Source organism: Pseudochaenichthys georgianus, unplaced genomic scaffold (genome assembly GCF_902827115.2).
Source record: "Pseudochaenichthys georgianus unplaced genomic scaffold, fPseGeo1.2 scaffold_429_arrow_ctg1, whole genome shotgun sequence".
In the NCBI taxonomy this organism is placed as follows: Eukaryota; Metazoa; Chordata; class Actinopteri; order Perciformes; family Channichthyidae; genus Pseudochaenichthys; species Pseudochaenichthys georgianus.
In genome coordinates, this window is record NW_027262994.1 from 49,863 (window position 1) to 70,335 (window position 20,473).

At 44.1% G+C, this 20,473-nt stretch overlaps 1 protein-coding gene across 11 annotated transcripts in view; it reads left to right on the forward strand.

Annotated features, from left to right (window-relative positions):
- LOC117442439 (protein NLRC3-like) overlaps positions 1-20,473 on the forward strand; it is a 113,649-nt gene that overhangs the window by 49,701 nt on the left and 43,475 nt on the right. For 5 of the 11 annotated variants that reach the window (XM_034078434.2, XM_071202420.1, XM_071202424.1 and 2 more), the window contains 6 exons: positions 7,613-7,768; positions 8,002-8,106; positions 11,628-11,732; positions 14,075-14,179; positions 15,099-15,334; positions 15,529-17,398. In XM_034078434.2, coding sequence (XP_033934325.1) covers positions 7,613-7,768; positions 8,002-8,106; positions 11,628-11,732; positions 14,075-14,179; positions 15,099-15,334; positions 15,529-17,398 — 2,577 coding nt within the window. Of the gene's footprint in view, positions 1-1,570; positions 1,618-7,597; positions 7,769-8,001; positions 8,107-11,627; positions 11,733-14,074; positions 14,180-15,098; positions 15,335-15,528; positions 17,399-20,473 lie in introns of those variants that run through there. The other 6 variants (XM_034078442.2, XM_071202427.1, XM_071202421.1 and 3 more) reach the window with 6 other exon arrangements.

The window sequence follows — 20,473 nt, forward strand, 5'->3', positions numbered from 1 at the left end:
ACTCCGCGGCGAAGTGGGGAGGTGGAACTTCCACCCCGCTGCGGAACCCGTGGTGGGACCCCTGAGTCAGATGGTTCGTCTTGGAAACCCTTTGGAGGAACCGACAGCCAGAGCACCGGCACGTGGACCGGGGGAGAAGACCCTCCGATGGCGGGTCGCGTTTGCCCTTCGATCAGTGAGGTCAGAGGAGAAGAACCCGCAGTTCGGAGGAACCGACTGCCAGAGCACCAGCACGAGGCCGGGCCGGCGGAGGCCCTCCGATGGCGGGCTGCATTTGCCATTCGATCAGTGAGGTGAGAGGAGAAGAACGCAGCAAAAATGGACCAAATCCGTTAATGTAAGGTCGAGTTGGGGGACGGCTGGACGGCTGGACAAAGGCCTTCGGGGGACACCCAGGACCGGGCAGTGCCCCTGGTAGAAGGAACCGGGTGAAACGGACCAAAACAGAAATAAAAATAAAAATAAAAAGAACCAGACAAAAGGGGTGAAAATGTAAAAAAGTATCCGAAAATAGTGCCTCATAAGGCGGTCAACTCCCCTTACATTCCTCCAGAGTCAGAAAAAAGTCTGAGTTAACTTTTTGGAGAACCATAAAAATGGGGTGAAAATGTAAAAAAGTAACCGAAAATAGTGCCTCATAACCCGGGTAGAGTCCCCTGTCAACTCCCATGTCATTCCTCCATGGGCAAAATAGTCAGATTCAAGTTTTTGGAGAACCAGGGAAAATGGGTGAAAATGGAAAAAAGTATCCGAAAATAGTGTCCTATAAGGCGGGTAGAGTCCCCTGACAACTCTCCTCACATTCCTCCAGAGTCTGAAAAAGTCTGAGTTAACTTTTTCGGAGAACCAGAGAAAAGGGGTGAAAATGAAAAAAAAGTATCCAAAAATAGTGTCCCATAAGGCGGGTAGAGTCCCCTGACAACTCTCCTCACATTCCTCCAGAGACCAGTTCAAAAACGTAAGGTTTGGTAAGAACCATGCTGCGGGGTCTCAATGCAACAATTGTATCCGAGCCAAAGCACTCATGGAGCGGACACATTCCTCCATGATGTGAAACAGCTGGTTTTTTTCTGAGTCCTCTCAAAAACCGGGTTTCTGATTTCGTGCGGAAGTTAGCTTGAAAAACATGAATGAATTATTTGATGGAGGAGGGGAGGTCTCCATTCCCCTCTCCGTTGTAAAATGCAACGGGGGAGTGCAAAAAACCAGGTAGGCCATCCAGTTACTTTAGCCGGGCTGAGCCAGATAACTGGATGTGCTTTTTACAGCGCCACGGCTTCCACAGACGATATATTTGTATATATTTATTGTCAAAGCATTTAATTTAGTCATTGCTATCGGGATGTTAAGAGCATTCCATGGAATATAACAAGAAGTGTTTCAGAATTGAATTACCTACCCCACCTTTAAGAGGTGGGGTCAATAACTTTGTTGAGCATGTTTTTAGCTCTATTTCCATCTCACTGAACAAAGTCCCTGTATGTGAACGGGTTCAGCTGATAAGGCTGGTTATGAATCAGAGGAGGAGCTGCAGACAGGTGAGGGTGTTAAAGTCCAAGTATGAAGTCAGACTGCCAGACACCATTTTACAGCTGGACGGAGCAGGAGGACAACAGGGTGAGTGTTAACACCAGGATCTGCTTTCTAACACATTATTTACTCTGTTTTACTGGATGTCAGAACATCAGCGTCCTAGAGTCCAAAGAGACTTCTACAAGTGGTGTGAACTGGTTTTATTTCCTGTTTTCTGACTCATCAAAGCAACATAACATGCGACAGCCCAGCGCAGTCAAAATGGGGAGCGGCCTGTCGGAAGTCTGACTGATTTGATGTATTTGAACCAAGTGTTAACCTTTCCTGTCGGCTCCCAGACCGTAGTGGAGGAAGCAGGGGTGACTCTCTGCAGTCTTCCAGGGCCGAAGCAACACACTGCGGGTTCAATAACCCACTTTTCAATAAGGCAGACAGGCGAGCTGTTCTTTGGGAGGCCGTTGCATTTATTAAGGTCTTTGTTACAGATCTAACTTTGAAGACACTCGACAGACCTTTGCTGCTGTTTCGTTCATTTCAAACACTCTCTCTCTCGAACACACTCTCTCTCTCTCTCTCTCTCTCTCTCAATTCAATTCAATTCAAAAGCTTTATTAGCATGACCATATTTACATACAGTATTGCCAAAGCTATGTATAGTTGTAACATCTATACAAAATACATACAAATAAACAAATGAACAGTTATAAACAAACTGCTTAGAACACGTTTTAATTTTTTTTACAAGGAATACAGATTCATATTATTCATATATTACAAAATAGAATATGATATATATACATAAGATGTGAGAGCTGGTGTATCTGCTCAGTCCGGTTCCCTCAGACTGTGGCAGGCAGAGACAAACTGTCCTGCCACAATGCAGCTCTCTTTATATTCCCCCAGAAGTATTTTTAGTTTTTCATTTTCATTTTTAAATAATTGAGGATGCTTATGTTTGAGTTTTGGGAAGAATTGTTTCCGTACAGGTTCAAAAGTTGGGCATTGTGTGAGAAAGTGCTGCTCTGTCTCCACAGCAGTTCCTCCACACTGTTGGCATGATCGCTCCTCTTTTGGCAGCCATGTTTTCTTGTACCTGCCTCTCTCTCTCTCTCTCTCTCTCTCTCTCTCTCTAGGCTGTGAGCACTCAGTCTGTACTTTGTCAACAACTTCCTGTGTTTAACATCAGTCACTGTGCTCAGGTAGGCTGCCACAGTGTACTGTCTCTTTAGGGCCAGATAGCATTGCATTTTACTTTGTGTTTGGGATTTAGTGTTCCAATAAGTGAGGTAGTTCTTTGTGTGTTTTGTTATAGTCTGGTCGACTCTAATAGATGTGGGCTCAGCCTGGCCCTGATCACAGTGTGAACCGGTTTGTGAACAGAGTGTCAGGACCAGCTGAGAGAGGGGACTCTTGTTCATCTCTTGATGCTGCAGGGCTTTGTGGTGGTAGGAGTGGGGCTCACTTTCTTTTAGATGTAGCCAATATGTAATTGATCGTTTCTGGATTTGTATTAATAATGGAAATGTGCCTAATTCCGCTCTGCAGGCGTTGTTAGTTGTTCTCCTGTGAACCTGGAGGATGCGTTTGCAAAACTCATTGTGAGCATTTTCTATTGGATGGTTTTCCCATTTGTCAAATGTTTGGTTTGTTTGTGGGCCCCACACTTATGAACTGAGAGAGAGCGGGTCCAAATCAGTTATCATGTAATCTACGGTACTCGTGCCAAGAGACGAGCAGAAGGTGGGTCTTCCCAAAGAGTCACCTCTAAACCTACCGTTAACAATGTACAGACCGAGGCCTTGACAGAGTTGGAGCAGGTCTTTCCCATTCTTGTTTATCTGAGGGTCAGAATTATGACGAGGGAGATTTGTGGTGTTGCGGGGAAAGTTTTGTCCAAATATATGTTTGTTACCACTCTCTGAGTTTGAGTCTGGATGGGTTCCAGTACGTGCGTTGAGGTCTCCACAGATCAACACTTTTCCTTGGGCCTGAACTCTGCAGATTTGGGTGTGGAGGTGTGGGAATGTTTCCTCGCTGTAGTAAGGAGAGTCACTCGGAGGAACATATATTGTACATAAAAACAAATCATTTTCTGTACATGTGATGCTTTTGGAAAGTTTAATCCAGATGTGGGAGGGCTCGGATTTTATTATTGTTATGTATTTTGAGAGTTCGAATTTGTGCCAAATTATAATGCCTCCTGAGTCTCTCCCTTTTTTAATTGCTGGGTTTTTGATGGAGGGCAGAAGAATTTGTTTGTAATTTGGGGGACAGTGGATGTTGGAATCAGATCGACACCAGGTCTCTTGGAGGATAATAATGTCTACATTGTGTGTGTTCTCTTTAAATTAATCTGTTCTATATTTCTGTCCAAACAGAGAAGAATGTATACCTTGGATGTTCCACATAGAGATGGAGAATGGTGTCATTGAGGTGGTCATAGTGAAGAATACAAATACATTTTAAAAATGAGATAAACAGGTGTTTGTGTGTGTGTGTGTGTGTGTGTGTGTGTGTGTGTGTGTGTTAAGTTAAGTTAAGTCTTATACGACCTGACTCATCAGTTTGGTGCATATAAGGCTAAGGAGGTGTGTGATCTCTCCCAGGTCGATGTTTGGTGGGGTCTTCAGTGCAGTGGCGTAGCTTTTCTGAGCTGGTTGCTGAAACGGGGGGCAGGGCTGATATCCTGGTGTGGGCCTTGAGTTTATTGGAGTGGTGCTGGCCTGTCTTGCTTGTATGGCTCTGGTTCTGGGTGGGTGGCTCTGAAGGTGAGGTAATAATGGTGGAGGGGGATAGGGGCCTGATCCAAGGGGATATCTGCGATATTCTCTTGCATGTGGTGATAGTTGTGGTCCAGTTATATGCTGGCTAGCTCGTCCGCGGCTAACAGAGGCTCCGCCCTGGCTTCGTCCTAAGGCCACATCTTTAAGTGTCTTAGCAAAGACTTTTACAATGTCCTTACGGAGGTGAACGTGGTCATGGAGGCTGTGAATGCTGAGGGTGGGGTGATGTGCCAGGTGGACATTGGGCATTACAGCACATCCTCTGGAGATCTCCGAATTGATCCTATGGATAGTGAGAGGGTGGAAATCTCTTCTGGGCAGGATTGTGGAGACAGTTATTTTAGAGTTTGGGAAACTCTGCGTAGCCTTTAGCGCCACTCTCGTCACAGATTCAGCTACTCTCTCTTGCTCTATGCGAAGGTTGTTAGTTCCTGTGTGCACAATGATGTGGCTTGGATTTCCTAGTTTGGCCTTTGGGAGAACATCAAGTGCATTATCTGTTCTTGGGCACCATATTATTTTAACTTTTTGTCCGGGAAAGAGTTGTTCTTCATCTAAGAATTTTCCATTTGAGTCAATAAGAATGATTACTTCAGCATCAGTCGCTTCTGTGTCGGTTGTTATTTTGATTGTGGAAGGAGGAATATTGTCTGGCTGGTAGCTGGTAGCTGGTAGATGGTTGTGGCTCATGCTGGGGTGCTGAGCCATTGGTGAATGCTTTCAATGTGGGGTTTGGTGAGGTTTTACTGGATGATGGTTGCTGGAGCAGGAGGCTGCTGGTTGAAGGCCTTGGCTCAGTGAGTTGTGTGTTACTCGTGGCAGGTTGGGGTCGCTGCAGTGCTGTGGCACTCTGGAGCTGCTCTTTCAGGCTCAGGGTGGTTTGATGTTTGAGGTGCAACTCCTCTTTTACTGCTGTTATTTCTTTCTTTAGAATGTGCCTGTCCTCCTGTAGGACAGTCACTTCTCCTCTTAGTTGTTGTATTGACGTTTTTAATTATTTCTTTAACTGGCAGAGTTCATCCTTAATCTGCTGAAATGATTCACTGGATGGTGAGCAGGGGCGGCGCCAGGGGGTATCTAGGAGTTGCTATAGCAACTCCAACAATTGGCCTAGCAACGGCTTAGCAACCCCATTGTTTTGATATGAAAATGTATCATATTTATACACATTCTCGCAGCCCGCGAGAATGTGTATAAATATGATACATTTTCGCGGGATCTATCAGGGGCGGGTCGTTGTAATTTACTGCGTGAACTGTTACTTGGCTAATTCTCATTAGATCGAAAATGGAAACATTTCTCACAGTCACAAGTCAGCGTAAACGACCGCGTTCTCCAACGGAGCCGGTCCAGCCGGACAACCCTGCTATCCACAAGGATCCCGATGTTCACTATGAAAACCGGGAGGATTGGGACCACGAAGAACAGGTGCCCCCGCCAACTGACCCGCTGCACCCGCAGCAGCAGCACCAGCTAGCTGCTACCACGAGCTGCAGTGGAACTAGCGCTGCTCCTCCCCGCACCGTGATGATCCACTGCCCTCATTTCCTCCACCCTGCTCTCTGCAGAGCTCCACTCCAGAATATACAAATTCTACTAGTCAGTGATTCTCAGACACAGCGTCTCACCCTTTGAGCATCTCGGCAGAAATGAGCAGTCACTCCTCTCAGTTACAAATGGTCATTTTAAATGAATCAATTTTCCGACATGGCGCATTGTTCGAGGCGTGCTGACAGTGAGATCTAACATGGGGAATTGTGAATGAGGAGAAGGGAACTGAGGAGGAGGAGGAGGAGGAGGAGGAGGAGGAGGAGGAGGAGGAGGAGGAGGAGGAGAGTCACAGAATGAGGCCAGAGAAGAGGAAAAGTGCGTTATTTAGGCAATGTTGTTGGTGGGAGTTAGGGAGAGACTGCCCGTTCCAGGTGTGTGTGTATGTGTGTGCGTTTTCCGGTGTGTGTTACGTGAAAGTCATGAGTGTTACACTATTGATTGGTTCTGTAAATAAAGAGAACGTTTTCGACATTGAAGGCTTGAGTGATCTTGAATAGCGGTGAACGCTACAATATGAACAGGCTCGTGCTTGGCCCACTGGTATTGTTTGTTTATTTTGAAAATTAACTAGCAACGCCGTGCTGTCATATAGCAACTGCTAAGCTACTGCAGCAAACAAATCCTGGCGCCGCCCATGATGGTGAGTGAGAACGTTTTTCTCTCATCTCCACTATCTCTACCTCCTGTAGAGATAGATTCTCTCTGAGAAGGGTCATTGTTCCCTGCAGCTTGTCTTCAGGCTGCAGCTCCTGCTCCTCTCTGGGAAGGGTCACTGTTCCCTGTAGCTTGTCTTCAGGCTGCTGCAGTCTCTCTGAGACCTGGGTAACGCTGCTAGCTTTCTCTTTGTTTTGTGTCTTTGTTAGTGTCTTAATAATAAGGAAATCTTCTTGGACTAAGGTCAGACTGGCCTGGCTCCCTTGGAACATGATTGTTCCATTAAGGTAAATGTTTACCTTCATCATAGTGTTGTCACTGTCATCATCTCCAATGAGAACCTGTCTGCCACTACATATTCCTCTCTTTTTGTGGTCTTTATAGTGGGAACAAATTGCTTTATGCCAGGATTCAGTGTTGTCGGTATACATCAGGAGGTTACAGATCACTATCTTGTCTCCTTGGTGGCTGTAGTCGGCTGTTAATGTCTCAGGGTTATCCCTTAGAAGTTTACGTTTGAAAGCTTTCTTTGCCTGTGCGCTTTTTACCTCCTTTGGGTATTCAAGTGCAAGGGGGAGGGGCTTCCCGACTGTTACATCAGCCATGGTGCTCTTCTTTGTTGTTGCTTAGCACGCTAGTTCGCAGGTAGCTAATTTGTGCGCAATTCCTTTGTATCGGTTAGTATAAATGTCCCTCTTCCATCAGATAAGAGGCAAATATTATTTTCAATCTTCTGTCTTTTGATGAATACTGTAGTTATTATTTTAATTTTTGAAGTAGTTGTTGGCTCCTTACCTGCCTGGTTAACTGTGTTAACTTGTCCTAGCTTGTCCTAGCTTGACCTAGCTTGTCGCTTATTCTTCTTTGTTTTCTTGTAGGTTGTTTTCCAAACTCTTGTTTTCGTTGGTTATCCTCTGCGCTGTATTTTTCTTGAAGTTATTATTTCATATTTGTGGGGTTATCTCATTTTAAAACTGCTTATTTTTGTATATCTCTTTAAGAGCTTAAGATTGCCGTGTCATTGCCATCTCTCTCTCTCTCTCTCTCTCTCTCTCTCTCTCTCTCTCTCATTATAGTGTGTGTGTCTCCAGTGTTACTGGTGTATCTCTCAGACTGGAGAAGATGAGTGGTTTAAAAGATGAGGAAGAGGACACATCTTCAGTCCCCAGCTGTCTGTCTCTGAAGAGTGACCGGTCTAAAGAGCTTCCTCCAGACTTCAGTAATGAACCTGGACCCTCTGACACAAAGTAAGAGTTTCTGCTGTAACCTGACCTGAAGATGATCCAGTTCTTATGTTATCTGATATATTAAACTGTTCTTTAATGATCGCAGTCAAGAAACTTAGTAACAGTACAGTAACAAAGTTTAAACTCTTGATACCTGGCGTCATCAGCGACAGTAAATAATCTACTACAGACAGAAGTCAAAATGTGCTCTCTGAATGAACTAATGATGTTTAAAACATGTGTTGTTTCCACAGACAGAGAGCAGAGTCTCCAGTCCCCAGCTGTCTGTCTCTGAAGAGTGACTGGTCTAATCATCCACCTCTAAACTTCAGTAAAGAACCTGGACCCTCAGACACAAAGTAAGAGTTTCTGCTGTAACCCGACCTGAAGAGGATCCAGTTCTTATGTTATCTGATAATGTGTGTGAATGCTGAGCAACAGACTATTGTTCTTCAAATCTTTATTCTTCTACTTATTTCAACCAATGTTTGCCGTTTAACTCCTTCAGCATACTTTCAGCTACAGAAACCATTCACATATTAAAATGTTCAGCTCCTTCAGGACATGACTGCTATGACTTTTCTTGTTTTGGACATGTATGCTTTTTATGATATTCAGCTTTTTAAACTTTTATTTTTACAATGTAACCCAATGGGAGTAACTTTCAAATCCTCTTTTAGCTACACCGTGTGCAAAATGCTACTCACATACTTTCAGCTAGAGACTTCATTCCAACTTTAAAACGGTCAAAAGGCATTCAGCTATTAAACTGGCATTCAGTTTTTTGATATCTTTTACACTTTTTGAAATATTTAACTTGGCTTGGAGCTTGGTAAAGAGGCCTTCTTCAGATTTTAACAGTGTGCGCCACTCGTTAAGTCTAGAGTTCTTTGATCTCAAAACAGAGTGGAGGAGAGCTTGCAATTCGCCTAAACATTTTTTTTCAACCTGCCATAAGTCCCAAACCCTACACTCCTGTGACATCATTTGTTGATGAAAATGTAGGAAAACATCTCTGAGGTTGAAAAATAAAAACATTTAAGTATAGAACTTTTAAAAATGTCTGTTGAGGGCAAGGATGTGACAAAAACCTTTCACATGAAACCCTCTCCTTTCACTGATCACATCTCCATGGAAACCTTTGATCTCTGGACTCAGACACAGGTGTTCTGATTAGGAGCTCAGCTCAGACACAGACACACAGACTGGAGTTTAACACACTGGCTCAGCCTATACTATACTATCTGATGGAAACCTCATACACACTTTAACATTTTCCACATATCTTCCAGATTATTGGGTACATATGGTTGTAGTTCAAAAACATGCAGTTAAAATATTTTTCTGCTTTTCCCAGCGTTTTTACTTTCTTTTCTTTTCTTAGTACACATTCAAGTCCCCACTGTTCATGTACCCTTTAGAACAGCCAGCCACACTACCTATTACCAGGTGTGACTGTGGCTCTGTGTGACTGCATTGGGGTGTGACTGACCTCTGCTCCAAATTCCTCAACTTTTTTCAGGCTAAGGTGATCTCCATTCATCAACAACTCCTGGTGCCCGCCCCTTCCCCCTCTCTGCACTGGCCCCTGACACAGAAATGCACACTCCCAGCTCAACCCCTCAATCCCCAATGCTCTCTCTCCTCCTTCTCCCCAGTGGATGTTCCACTGGTCTCGAAGCTGGTGACCAATGCTAAGGCCTCCACCTGCTCCCTTGACCCCATGCCCACGGTGCTGGTCAAGGCCTGCCTTCCCACCCTCTGCCCCATCATAACAGACATCATCAACTCCTCTCTGTCATCTGGAATAGTTCCCTCCTGCTTCAAAACCGCCTCCATCACTCCCATCCCCAAGAAGCCTGGTTTGGACCCTGAGGAGCTGAACAACTACCAACCGATCTCCAACCTTCCTTTCCTTAGCAAAACCTTGGAAAGAGCAGTCGCCGCCCAGCTTCATCAACATCTGTCCAACCATGAGCTCTACGAACCCCTACAGTCAGCCTACAGAGCACATCACAGCACAGAGACCGCCCTCCTCAAGATCACTAATGACCTCCTTCTTGCTGCTGACTCCGGACAAATCAGTATTCTCATCCTCCTCGACCTCTCTGCTGCTTTTGACACTGTTTCTCATACAGTCCTCCTGAAATGCCTCTCTGACAACCTTGGCATCACTGGCACAGCTCTGTCATGGTTTCAGTCCTATCTATCAACCAGGTCTCAGTTTGTTAGCATCAGCGGCTCATCCTCCCCCTCGGCCCCAGTCAACCATGGTGTCCCCCAAGGCTCCGTGCTTGGTCCCCTACTTTTCACCATTTACATGCTCCCCCTTGGCCAGATCATACGTCAATTTGGTCTCAATTTCCACTGCTACGCTGACGACACTCAGCTCTATCTCAGCACCTTACCATCCGCCCAGCTCCCTCCACAGTCTTTGGTCAACTGTCTCCATGCCATAAAAACCTGGATGACAGCAAATCTACTCAAACTCAACAGTAAGAAGACTGAGCTCATGGTTGTGGCCCCCAAAGCACTGCTCCGGAAGGTTGGGGATCTCCTCCTCCACATTGACGGCTGTTCCATCTCCCGTCTCCCGAAGTCCGTAACCTGGGTGTCATCCTTGACTCCACTCTCTCATTTCAGTCACACATCAAATCCGTCACTAAGTCTGCCTTCTATCACCTCAGGAACATCTCCCGTCTACGAGCATCACTCTCTGATTCCGTGGCCGAGACCCTCATTCATGCATTCGTCTCCTCCCGGTTGGATTACTGCAATGGAGTCCTGTTCGGGGTTCCCAGTAAAGCCCTGGACAGGCTTCAGTATGTGCAGAACTCGGCTGCCAGGGTGCTCACTCACACCAAGCCCTGGCAGCACATCACCCCCACCCTGATCCACCTCCACTGGCTCCCAGTCAAGCACCGTATCACCTATAAACTCCATCTTCTGACTTACAAATCCCTCCATGCCTTCGTCCCCCAATACCTGTCTGACCTTCTCCGCTACCACACTCCATCCCGGAAGCTAAGATCATCTGGACAGGATCTCCTCTCCACCCCCCACACCAGGTTACAGACTTTTGGTGACAGAGCCTTCAGTGTGGCATCCCCCACCCTCTGGAAGTCTCTCCCCCCCCGAAATCCGCAGCGCCCCAACCCTGGACATTTTCAAAAGAGCCCTCAAAACGTACCTTTTTACCAAGGCTTTCCCCACTGTATAGTTAGTTTAATAGGTTTATTTTTCCGCTACTTCCCCCCCCACCCCCTTAACCTGTCTGCCTTTTTTCCCTTACTCCCCCCCCCTACCCGACTTGTAAAGCGACCTTGGGTTTCCTGAAAGGCGCTATACAAATATTATATATTATTATTATTATTATTATTATTATTATTATTATTATTATTATTATTATTATCTCTCAATTATAAGGTTGCGGTTCCATTCCAACAGTCATCATGTTAATATCTTTATACCTTACTACAATGTATCAGCTAGTTATTGCAGGATAACACATACTTAGTGGAGATTGATCAACTATACTTAAACTATTGCACATATTTTAAACATTATTGCTAAAAGCCACTTGTTTATACAGCTACAGTCACCATTCAGCTATTCAAATATTCAGCTTTCTCTGCATTTTCAGCAAAGTTCAGCAACACATTTGCGCAGCTTACACGCTTTTTCAGCAGGAAATGCCTTTTCTAGTCTAACCTGTTCTTTAATGATCGCAGTAAAGAAATGTAGTAACAGTACAGTAACAAAGTTTAAACTCTTGATCCCTGGCGTCATCAGCGATAGTAAATAATCTACATACAGACAGAAGTCAAAATGTGCTCTCTGAATGAACTAATGATGTTTAAAACATGTGTTGTTTCCACAGACAGAGAGCAGAGTCTCCAGTCCCCAGCTGTCTGTCTCTGAAGAGTGACTGGTCTAATCATCCACCTCTAAACTTCAGTAATGAACCTGGACCCTCAGACACAAAGTAAGAGTTTCTGCTGTAACCCGACCTGAAGAGGATCCAGTTTTTATGTTATCTGATAATGTGTGTGAATGCTGAGCAACAGACTATTGTTCTTCAAATCTTTATTCTTCTACTTATTTCAACCAATGTTTGCCGTTTAACTCCTTCAGCATACTTTCAGCTACAGAAACCATTCACATATTAAAATGTTCAGCTCCTTCAGGACATGACTGCTATGACTTTTCTTGTTTTGGACATGTATGCTTTTTATGATATTCAGCTTTTTAAACTTTTATTTTTACAATGTAACCCAATGGGAGTAACCTTCAAATCCTCTTTTAGCTACACCGTGTGCAAAATGCTACTCACATACTTTCAGCTAGAGACTTCATTCCAACTTTAAAACGGTCAAAAGGCATTCAGCTATTAAACTGGCATTCAGTTTTTTGATATCTTTTACACTTTTTGAAATATTTAACTTGGCTTGGAGCTTGGTAAAGAGGCCTTCTTCAGATTTTAACAGTGTGCGCCACTCGTTAAGTCTAGAGTTCTTTGATCTCAAAACAGAGTGGAGGAGAGCTTGCAATTCGCCTAAACATTTTTTTTCAACCTGCCATAAGTCCCAAACCCTACACTCCTGTGACATCATTTGTTGATGAAAATGTAGGAAAACATCTCTGAGGTTGAAAAATAAAAACATTTAAGTATAGAACTTTTAAAAATGTCTGTTGAGGGCAAGGATGTGACAAAAACCTTTCACATGAAACCCTCTCCTTTCACTGATCACATCTCCATGGAAACCTTTGATCTCTGGACTCAGACACAGGTGTTCTGATTAGGAGCTCAGCTCAGACACAGACACACAGACTGGAGTTTAACACACTGGCTCAGCCTATACTATACTATCTGATGGAAACCTCATACACACTTTAACATTTTCCACATATCTTCCAGATTATTGGGTACATATGGTTGTAGTTCAAAAACATGCAGTTAAAATATTTTTCTGCTTTTCCCAGCGTTTTTACTTTCTTTTCTTTTCTTAGTACACATTCAAGTCCCCACTGTTCATGTACCCTTTAGAACAGCCAGCCACACTACCTATTACCAGGTGTGACTGTGGCTCTGTGTGACTGCATTGGGGTGTGACTGACCTCTGCTCCAAATTCCTCAACTTTTTTCAGGCTAAGGTGATCTCCATTCATCAACAACTCCTGGTGCCCGCCCCTTCCCCCTCTCTGCACTGGCCCCTGACACAGAAATGCACACTCCCAGCTCAACCCCTCAATCCCCAATGCTCTCTCTCCTCCTTCTCCCCAGTGGATGTTCCACTGGTCTCGAAGCTGGTGACCAATGCTAAGGCCTCCACCTGCTCCCTTGACCCCATGCCCACGGTGCTGGTCAAGGCCTGCCTTCCCACCCTCTGCCCCATCATAACAGACATCATCAACTCCTCTCTGTCATCTGGAATAGTTCCCTCCTGCTTCAAAACCGCCTCCATCACTCCCATCCCCAAGAAGCCTGGTTTGGACCCTGAGGAGCTGAACAACTACCAACCTATCTCCTCTCCACCCCCCACACCAGGTTGCAGACTTTTGGTGACAGAGCCTTCAGTGTGGCATCCCCCACCCTCTGGAAGTCTCTCCCCCCCCGAAATCCGCAGCGCCCCAACCCTGGACATTTTCAAAAGAGCCCTCAAAACGTACCTTTTTACCAAGGCTTTCCCCACTGTATAGTTAGTTTAATAGGTTTATTTTTCCGCTACTTCCCCCCCCACCCCCTTAACCTGTCTGCCTTTTTTCCCTTACTCCCCCCCCCTACCCGACTTGTAAAGCGACCTTGGGTTTCCTGAAAGGCGCTATACAAATATTATATATTATTATTATTATTATTATTATTATCTCTCTAGGTTGCGGTTCCATTCCAACAGTCATCATGTTAATATCTTTATACCTTACTACAATGTATCAGCTAGTTATTGCAGGATAACACATACTTAGTGGAGATTGATCAACTATACTTAAACTATTGCACATATTTTAAACATTATTGCTAAAAGCCACTTGTTTATACAGCTACAGTCACCATTCAGCTATTCAAATATTCAGCTTTCTCTGCATTTTCAGCAAAGTTCAGCAACACATTTGCGCAGCTTACACGCTTTTTCAGCAGGAAATGCCTTTTCTAGTCTAACCTGTTCTTTAATGATCGCAGTAAAGAAATGTAGTAACAGTACAGTAACAAAGTTTAAACTCTTGATCCCTGGCGTCATCAGCGATAGTAAATAATCTACATACAGACAGAAGTCAAAATGTGCTCTCTGAATGAACTAATGATGTTTAAAACATGTGTTGTTTCCACAGACAGAGAGCAGAGTCTCCAGTCCCCAGCTGTCTGTCTCTGAAGAGTGACTGGTCTAAACATCCACCTCTAAACTTCAGGAATGAACCTGGACCCTCAGACACAAAGTAAGAGTTTCTGCTGTAACCCGACCTGAAGAGGATCCAGTTTTTATATAATCTAATATATTAAACTGTTCTTTAATAATATCATGTGTGCAGTTTAGTACAGAACAAAGGCTGCAGAGTTCAGCAAGCTAACATTATTTGAGGATATTTCAATATTCATTTATGGCATCATTGTATCAGTGGCATAACATGGTTTTAAGATATTGATAAATACTCACTAGAAACTAAATATATCGTCCAAAACATGATTTACTACTTGGGCATGTTTATGATGTGTATTTTAAAGATGTTTATTAATAATAGTGAGGACCTGGTGAGCTGGTTGTGTTTAGCATTAGCAGATATAACAGAGCTTTGTGTGATTACATGTTGAGTCAATGCAAAGACCCAGATCCGTGCCTGGCAACACCAAGAAAGTGAAGAGGTGAAATTCATGTCACCTGCGTATTCGTGAAGCGTGACACATTTCATCTTTCATTTCATTTCATTTGTATTTGTTCCGTTCATTGTATGCACAGCTTAATGTATAACAAATATTTACAAAACGTGTCTCTATAAACACGCCTTTGACCGAAAAGGAGCAGGGAGAAGAAAATAATCTTCTATGACCTGCCCCTTTCTAAAAACATAAACAGATGGTCTGTCCTTCATATGTTCTTATTCACAGCCACACATCACAGCATCGTAGGATAATAAGAGAAACACAAACACGAACTAACAAAAATACTTAGTTCCCACTTGACAGTTAACGGAAAGAAACAAAACAAAACAACAACACCAAAACATCACATGAACAAGGAAAAGTGCAGCACCCTCACCTGAGTCCTACTGGAGGAGAAGAGTCTTGAGAGTGACGTTTGTGACGCTCTGCCCATTGGTGGGAATCAGCTCCACTAATGTAAAGTGTTCATCTCCACAGAGGGAAGAGGAAGAGTGGTGGTCCTGTGGAGGAGCAGCTGTCCAGCTGTGCTCTGTGTCAGGACGTCCTGAAGGATCCAGTCTCTACCAGCTGTGGACACTGGTTCTGCAGACAGTGCATCACCTCATACTGGGAGCAAAGACCTCCATCAGGAGACCCCTCCTGTCCCCAGTGTGGAGAAAGACCCAGAACCAGAGCTGGACTGCAGACAGCCAGTCAGACCAGAACTGTACGAGGTAAGAGGCCGAACACACGCAGCGTCTTATTCCTCTTCCTGGTTCCTTTGTTTCTGAATAGGTGTACTGTTGTAGAGCAGAGACAGTAAGCTGTTTATACAACATTTAAACTCACTCTGTTTGTTGTTGTTTTATTGTTATAATTAGATTCTCAGAGCATTTTCCTCATTCTCTCACGTTTCCTTCTCTTCCAGCAGATAGTGGTCTGCAGAAGGTTCTAGATGAACATAGGCTCAGTCTGAGGAGGAGATGCGAACGTGTGACTGAAGGAACTGGTCAAAGTGAAACCCTCCTCAACAGCATCTTCACTGAGCTCTACATCACACAAGGCCAGAGTGAAGAGGTTAATACCCAGCATGAGGTGAGGCAGCTGGAGGCAGCTTCCAAGAAGAAGCCCCTCCATGACACTCCAATCAAGTGCCAGGACATCTTTAAAGCCTCACCGGACCAACAGACTCCCATCAGAGCGGTCCTGACCAACGGAGTCGCTGGAGTTGGAAAAACCTTCTCAGTGCAGAAGTTCACTCTGGACTGGGCCGAGGGTTTGGGAAACCAAGATGTCAGTCTGGTGATCCCACTCTACTTCAGGGAGCTGAACCTGATCAAAGGTGAGCAGTACAGTCTTCTCAGGCTGCTCCATGTTTTCCATCCAACCTTACAGAAGGTCACAGCAGAGCAGCTGGCTGTCTGCAAAGTGCTGCTCATCTTTGACGGCCTGGATGAAAGCAGACTTTCTCTGGACTTCAGAAACAATGAGGTTGTGTCTGATGTCTCTCAGCAGTCCTCAGTCAACGTGCTGCTGACAAACCTCATCAGGGGGAAGCTGCTTCCCTCGGCTCTCGTCTGGATAACTTCCAGACCTGCAGCGGCCAATCAGATCCCTTCTGAGTGTGTGGACAGGTTAACAGAAGTACGAGGCTTCACTGACGCCCAGAAGGAGGAGTACTTCAGGAGGAGATCGAGTGATGAAGACCTGTCCAGCAGAATCATCTCTCACATCAAGAGCTCCAGGAGCCTCCACATCATGTGTGTGATCCCAGTCTTCTGCTGGATCACTGCTGCAGTTCTGGACCACATGTTGACTACAGACCAGAGAGGAGAGCTGCCCCAGACCCTCACTGACATGTACTCACACTTCCTGCTGGTCCAGACCAAGAGGAAGAAGCAGAAGTATGAAGAGGGACATGAGACGAATCCAGAGCAGCTGACGGAGGCTGACAGGGAGGTTCTTCTGAAGCTGGGGAGGCTGGCGTTTGAACATCTGGAGAAAGGACACATCATGTTCTACCAAGAAGACCTGCAGCGCTGTGGTCTTGGTGTCACCGAGGCCTTGGTGCACTCAGGAGTTTGTACAGAGATCTTCAAAAGAGAGAGTGTGATCTTCCAGAAAACAGTCTACTGCTTTGTTCATCTGAGCATTCAGGAGTTTCTGGCTGCAGTCTACGTGTTGCACTGTTACACCAACAGAGACACAGAGGTACTGCAGGACTTCCTGAGGAGAGACAGGGATGAAGACAGTGATAGCAGTGAAGATGATGACCCATCCCTGACGGACTTCCTGCAGAGAGACTATAACAACATCAGTGATCAGGATTACCCATCCCTGGATGTCTTCCTGAAGGGAGTCATGGATAAATCCATCCAAAGTGAAAATGGCCACCTGGACCTGTTTGTCCGCTTTCTCCACGGCCTCTCTCTGGAGTCCAACCAGAGTCTGTTAGCAGGCCTGCTGGGTCGCACAGACAACAGACCAGAAACCATCCAGAGAGCCATCAGCAACCTGAAGGAGATGAACAGTGAATATATCTCTCCTGACAGGATGATCAACATCTTCCACTGTCTGACAGAGATGAAGGACCTCTCAGTAAACCAGGAGATCACAGAGTTCCTGAAGTCAGAGAACAGATCAGAGAAGGAACTCTCTGAGATCCACTGCTCTGCTCTGGCCTACATGCTGCAGATGTCAGAGGAGGTTATGGATGAGTTGGACCTGGATAAGTACAACACATCATGGCCCGGACGACGGAGACTGATTCCAGCTGTGAGGAACTGCAGGAAGTTCAAGTAAGTCCAGATGTGATTAACTTTATAAACTAATGTGGATCAGAAGTTTAATTATTTAAATAAACACTATAACATGTTCTGCTGTTTAAATACTGAGACCAGGGCTCTCGACTAACTTTTTTCCCCATCCTCCCGGAACCGTCCCGAAATACAATCTAAGCCGTCCCGAAATTAATGTGGACCGTCCCGAATTTAAAATGTTAGTTTTTCTACATTATCATTAGTTAAAATCATTCAAAGTGACCTTTTACATTAATAAAACATCATACAACTCATTAGATGATAATTCATCAACTTTTTTATTTGAGTAAATCATTCAATCACATAAACAAAGCCCAAATATATTTAAACAAACACACAAACGAGAAAATTACTCCAATCAAGTCCCATCCAATTAACAAAAAAATCCAACACTCTGTCCTGAAGACAGAACCCAGAGTAACCACTAACCAGGATGACTGTCTGTAACACAGTCAGGAGACCTTTACAAACGGCCCCTCCCCCTCGCACACAGACGGGACAGAGAGATCTCGTCTGGATTGGAAAGCTCGAAAATACATCATAGACGCATGATGTAGTCTTATTGCATCTCTATCGTCATTGGCAAAACTGTTATCACAACTTTTCTACAAGGAAATAGTGCTGCTTGGTGATTTTAATTGGGACTGGTTAACTTCTGTGTCAGAGGACTTTAAAAACCTGTGTACCTCTTTGAATTTTACCCAGATTATAGACAGTCATACTTGCCCAAATATTAAGTCTCCAAATAAATCCTCCTTAATTGATCTAATTTTAACAAATGTTCCACATAAATACTCATCTGTGGGAGTATTTGCTAATGATCTGAGCGATCACTGTGTTGTAGCCACAATTAGGGACACTAAGGTCCAAAAGGTTAAACCTCGCATTATCATCAAGAGAGACATAAAACATTTTGTGGAGCAGGGTTTTGTGCATGATCTGTTTGATTTTGATTGGGGTAAAATCAATTTGTGTGCTGATGTAGAAACCGCATGGTCTTATTTTTATCTTGGTTTTATGAAAATTATAGATAGACATGCACCTCTGCGTACATTTAGAGTGAAGGGACGAAACAATCCCTGGTTTTCTGCTAAGCTGTCCAGTCTACTTCATGAGAGAAATAATGCTTGGGCTAAGGCTAGGAAATCAGGCTCAGAGGTAGAATGGCTACGTTTTAGGCAGCTAAGAAATAGCTTCACATCTCAAATAAAAAGTGCTAAATCAAAGTACTATTTGTCAGTTACCACAGAAAACCTGAATAATTATAGGACATTTTGTAAAGCCATACAATCGATATCCACTGGTGATATCCCAAATGAGCTACCTCCGTGCCTTACCACAGCATCTGGCATTATATCAGACAGGGCTACTATGCTAAATTGCTTTAATAAGCATGTTGTGTCTTGTGGCTCTCTGTTTGATTCTGTCACTGACTGTACTTCTGCTTCTGTGAACGCTCCAATCCTTGACTCTGAACAATGTGGTCTGGAAAACCCTTTCAGTTTTACTCCTTTAACTGTTGGTATTGTTCATAAAGCATTATCCAAGTTAGATCCTAGGAAACCAGCTGGCCCGGACAACTTAGAACCTTTCTTTTTAAAGATAGCTGCAGATGTTATTGCTCCACCTTTTACTTCTCTTTTTAACCTCTCCCTCAGCACAAATACAATTCCAAAAGTATGGAAGTCTGCTTATGTCTTGCCTTTACTGAAAGGAGGGGAGGCAACTATTTTAAATAACTATAGGCCAATCTCTAAATTGTCAGTTCTGGCTAAGGTGCTCGAACGCTTAGTGAGTGAACAAGTAAAGGAGTTTTTATGTATAAATGATATCCTGTCTAAACATCAGTCAGGATTCAGAAAGAAACACAGCACCATCACTGCCACGATGAAAGTGGTAAATGACATTACTAGTATTTTAGATAATAAGCAGAGTTGTGCAGCTCTGTTTATTGACCTTTCCAAAGCGTTTGACACCGTTGATCATCACATCTTAAAGCAGAGGCTACTCAGTATTGGCATATCCAGCCTTGCAGTGGGGTGGTTTGTAAACTACCTCTCTGAAAGGTCCCAATGTGTTCATTTTGATGGACTGTCTTCTGAGTGGTTAAACATTTCTAATGGTGTACCACAAGGTTCTGTTCTAGGACCACTTTTATTCTCCATCTACATCAACAGTTTAGGTGAAAATGTGGATGAAGCTACTTTACATTTTTATGCGGATGATACTGTGATGTATTGTGCAGGTCCCTCCATTAAAGAGGCTGTTGTTGAATTACAGGCTGTTTTTAACACTATTCAGACTCAGCTCTCTGAATTAAAGCTTCTTTTAAATGTGGATAAAACCAAGGTAATGCTCTTTTCAAAAGCAAAAAAGACACCAGAGCCTGTTTTAGATATTGTAACTACACAAGGAACAAAACTTGAAGTTGTTGCCTGTTACAAATACTTGGGTATCTGGCTTGATGATTGTCTCTCTTTTAAACTTCATGTCAATAACCTGCTTAAAAAACTGAGGGTTAGGCTAGGGTTCTTTTTCAGAAACAAGTCCTGTTTCTCGCTTGAGGCCAGGAAAAGGCTAGTCACTGTGACCTTTTTACCTGTGCTGGACTATGGTGATTTGTTGTATATGAATGCACCTGCCAATTACCTGAGCAAATTGGATGCTGCGTATCACAGTGCTCTGAGATTTGTCACAAATTGTAAAGCGCTTACACATCACTGTACACTGTATACCAAGGCAGGTTTACCATCACTCTCTGTACGGAGGCTCAGTCACTGGTACACTTTTATTTATAAAGCTATGTTGGGCAAACTCCTGTATTACATATGTTCTCTGGTAAAGCAGAAAGTTGCGGGCAGCTATTGTCTGAGATCGCAGGATGTGGTCTTGTTAGATGTGCCAAGAGTGAGGATTGTCTTAGGTAAGACGGCTTTTATGTGCGCAGCTCCACTTGCTTGGAACAGCCTACAGTCCAAATTAAAATTGAGCAATTTTATTTCTCTGAATGTTTTTAAGGCACGTCTGCACGAGATGCTTTCTGACACTATGGGT